We start from the raw sequence: 4,335 nt of genomic DNA, 5'->3' as shown, positions 1-4,335 counted from the left end.
TCGAGATGCATCTGTGGATGCATGACAAGGTGCGGTTGGCCTTCCTGACTGCATCCCCACACTGCCGGCCCACGTTCATCCTGGAGTCAATGATGACTCCAAGATCCTTTTCCGCCTCTGTACTGACAAGGAAGGAGTTCCCCAACCTATAGGTATGGTGCCGGTTGTTCCTCCCCACGTGCATCACTTTGCACTTGTCAGTGTTGAATCCCATCCTATTCTCATCCGCCCACCCCTGTAACCTGTCTAGGTCAGATTGCAGCCTGGTTCTCCTCAGCCCCCCCAGATTCCTCCTCCCTGGCTTGTCTGTCTCTGCATTGTCTGTCTAAGGGGTGCAGGCAAGGAAGGGTTAACCTGTCTGCCTGGCCCCTGTTGGGCTGCTGCTCTTCTCTAGGCCAAACCTACCCAAAGAGCAGCAGTGGCCAGACAAGCAGATTAACCCTTCTATGCCTGCTCCCCTGGGATAGACAGTGTGGGCAGCCACATATAAACTGGAGAGGGAAAAACAAGGGAGGAACAGTAAGCAGGGATCTGGGTGGGCCCAATCCAAGGCAATAGGGGAGTGTTTACACTGAGTGGCTACACCTTAGTGTAACACAAGCTGGGTAACATGGTTCAGAGCTAATCCTGTGCTTGTGTGGCATAACTTGGAGATGCCTAATGATTATTTAAAAGTAATTTTAGGTGCTAATATATGGACTACAGGTGTTAAGAGTTCCAGGACCCACATAAAATTACCATGTAACAAGGCCATTATCTGGACTTCTATTTAGTTTGAAAAAGATTAATTAAATCTATGTTGATATTCATTTCTGAGCAAAGCATCAGGCTAGTTTTTATTTTATCCAGACCACTTTGCCCACATCTTACAGACACTTTATGAATTCTAGTTAAGTCCATAGGTGTGTATTTCTGCCATTGCATCACGTTGACTATAGTTCAAGGCATAGCATGACAAAATGTGTGCCCTACCATGTGTTTTCCAGTCCCATTTGATCCTTTACATCCAGCAAGACAAGGTGAAACATAAGTTATTCCATTGTCCCCACAAACAGGATCCCACACTTTTAGTGTACAATCACAATCACTATTGCAGTCAGCAAGTAGAGTTGTTTCCATATATGAAACTTGTTCTATTCTGAAAGACATTCAAAAGATAAACAACTGAAGTTAAAATACTTCAAAACTGTTAAAATACTTCATTGTTTTTAATGCTGAAAATTAAAACACTCTATCAAGAACTTAAAAAAATGAGCAGCAGCTTTGCAGAAGGGACCTGGGAGTTACAGTGGACAATAATCTGAATATGAGCAAACAGTGAGCCCTTGTTACAAAGAAGGCTAAAAGCATACTGGCTTGCATTGGTAGGAGAGTTGCCAGCAGATTGAGGGAAGTGATTATTTCCCTTTATGAAGCACAGGTGAAGCCACATCTGGAGTACTGTGTCCAGTTCTGGGCCCCTCACTACAGAAAAGATGTGGATAAATTGGAGAGAATCCAGTGGAGGGCACTGAAAATGGTTAGAAAGCTGAGGCACATGACTTCTGAGAAGAGGCTAAGGGAACTGGGCTTATTTAGTCGGGAGAAGAGAAGACTGAAGGGGGATTTAATTGCAGCCTTCAACTACCTGAAGGTGGTTTTAAAGCCACCTGAAGGAGCTAGCCTGTTTTCAGTGGTGGCAGATGACAGAACAAGGAGAAATGGTCTCAAATTGTAGCAAGGGAAGTTTAGGTTAGATATTAGGAAGAATTTTCTCCCAAGGAGGGTAGTAAAGCATTGGAACAGGTTGCCCAGAGAGGTTTTGGAATCTCCATCTTTGGAGGTTTTTAATACCTGGCTAGACAAAGCCTTGGCTGGGATGATCTAGTTGGGGATGGTCCTGCTTTAAGCAAGGGGTTGGACTAGATGACTTCCTGAGGTCCCGTCCAACCCTAATTTTCTATGATTGTAATATAAGAAACTACTATATGTGAAAGTGATATTTTCTCCATCGTTTTTACTTTCCTGTATGAATGATCAATTAGATGAATAACAGTTTACTAACAATGGCAGTTACATAACTTAAATGTGTAACTGCATTAGTCTGATACGGAAATGGTGACTCTACTTTTTGTGTTCATTTTTGCATCCACCTTTTAGAAAAATGGAGTCAATGGTCTCTTTTAAGTCCTTAGAACATTAAAGGACATAGTTTAAAACACTTCCTTTGCTGAGACCCAGGGTACTTCATCTCCCAAAGAAGGCATCCAGGGCTGTGCTAACCACCTCCTCAGTACTACTTCTTTTAATGGGTTGAGGTAGGAGGGCAGGAAACCAAGACTAGACTTCCTACTTTGGTGCATTAGACAGGGGTTAGCAACCTTTTCAGGCTGCAGGCTGGAGTGATCTAGTTCCAATCAGAGAAATGCAGGTGGTAGAACCAAGCTACCACCATCACTTCCCCTACAGCACATCTCCATAAGGCAGGATGGAAAAGCAACTACTGCCAAAACCCCACACTGCCAAATGCTGCCAAAGACCCACATCCTCAGGCCCAATATGGCTCATATACCATAGTTTGATAACCCCTGTAACCTATGAATTTAGAACCTGTTTTTTTGTTCTTTTTCTGGAAGACCATTTTGTTTTTCCAAAACCAACCTCCTTGGCAAGGTACTTATTAGAACATATTTTATTACAAGGGAACAACAGGTCATTTCAGCACTGTGACATAAAAGAATATACCCTTCATAGGAGACTGTTAAACCAGCAACTGGAGAAGTTTCACAGACCATGAAGTAAGCAGCAAAGTAGATAAGGTATTCAAGTAAAGAGATCCAAAAGGCTATTTTGGCAGCTTGAATAGTATTTGTCTTAAATTTCTTCATCAGCAAGCCTCCAAGAAAATATCCAATGCATATAATTGGTAAATTGTAAATACCTGTACAAATAAGTAGAATTTCAACATTAAAATAACAAAGGAAAGCAAAAAACTGCTCATAAAACAATATGGCCTATATTAATCATTCCATAATTCCTATGACTATGCATAATATTCATGTTATGTTAAAAAATGCTTTAATTTAGCAATAATATGATACCACATTTCATGGTGTATAAGTTGAGGTTTGAAGCCCAATTTTTAACTCTTAAAATTCAACCTTGGTTTATACACCATATCACTGTCCCTTGTGAGCAGTGCCAGGCTTGGTGCTCAGCTGATGACGCCCAGGCAGCACCGCTCACAGGGGATGGGGGCATGCCAGCCAAGCGCCGAGCCTGGCCCTGTCTGCTGCAAATGGCACTGCTGAGCGCTGAGCCCAGCCCTGTCCCCTGCAACTGGTGCCAGACTCAGTGGCACAGCCGGGCTTGGTGCTCTGCTGGCATGGCCCAAGCAGCACTACTCACAGGGGATGGGGGTGTGCCAGCCAAGGCTGAGCCCAGCCCTGTCCCCTGCAAGCAGCACTGCAGCACATGTCTACCCTGAAGTGAATGGCCCATAGTGAGGGTGCACAGGGACCAGTAAAAGTCTACCCTATATTTCTGATCCAGAAAGTTAAATCGACTTGTACCTGGATCTACAAAATTCCTAACTTTTTGGATCAGAAAAATGGGGGTGACTTATACACCATGTTGATTAAACACCATGGAATATGGTACCTTTAAATTTCTACCTCGACTTATACACTGTATCAATACTTTTGACCCTCACCCCAGCGTCACCCCAGTCCGGCCCCGGCCTGGCCCAATCTTCTTCACCTACTGACAGCATCCCTGTCACTGGAGTCTACAAGGTCTGGGCCCAGCTTTAGCCTGTGGGCGTTGCAATCACTATGGAGATGCCCCTCAGCCAGGCACTGAGCCTGGCCTGTCACCTGCAAGCAGCACTGCCTGGGCCATGCTAGCTGGGTGCTGAGCCTGACCCCATCCCCTGGCTGGTAGGACCCAGAGGGTGGTGGTTGATGGAAGTCAATCATCATGGTGCCCTGTGACCAGTGGAGTCCCCCAATGCTCTGTCCTTGGATCTATATTTTTCAATATCTTCATTAATCATGTGGACATTGGTGTCAGAAGTGGACTGGCCAAGTTTGCCAATGACACCAAACTCTGGGGTAAAGCATCCACACCTGAGGACAGAAGGGTGATCCAGGCAGACCTTGACAGGCTCAGAAAATGGGCAGACAAGAACCTAATGGTGTTTAACACTGAAAAATGCAAGGTTATCCACCTTGGGAGGAAAAACCTGAAGCATCCTTATAGGCACAGCAGTCCTACGCTAGCTAGCACTACGGACAAAAGGGACTTGGGGGTCATGATTGAGCACAAGATGAACATGAGCCTGCAATGTGATGCTGC

The 4,335-nt window shown here is 44.8% G+C and overlaps 1 protein-coding gene across 1 annotated transcript in view; it reads right to left on the bottom strand.

The window, feature by feature from the left end:
• SLCO1A2 (solute carrier organic anion transporter family member 1A2) overlaps nucleotides 1-4,335 on the bottom strand; it is a 31,477-nt gene that overhangs the window by 5,006 nt on the left and 22,136 nt on the right. Inside the window, exons 10-11 of the mRNA XM_019544469.1 lie at nucleotides 2,725-2,920; nucleotides 973-1,138 (exon numbers count right to left, since the gene is read on the bottom strand). Coding sequence (XP_019400014.1) covers nucleotides 973-1,138; nucleotides 2,725-2,920 — 362 coding nt within the window. The remainder of the gene's footprint in view (nucleotides 1-972; nucleotides 1,139-2,724; nucleotides 2,921-4,335) is intronic.

Source organism: Crocodylus porosus, unplaced genomic scaffold, assembly GCF_001723895.1.
Source record: "Crocodylus porosus isolate Cpor-Errol unplaced genomic scaffold, CroPor_comp1, whole genome shotgun sequence".
NCBI lineage: Eukaryota > Metazoa > Chordata > Crocodylia > Crocodylidae > Crocodylus > Crocodylus porosus.
This window is presented reverse-complemented; position numbering and strand designations above follow the sequence as displayed.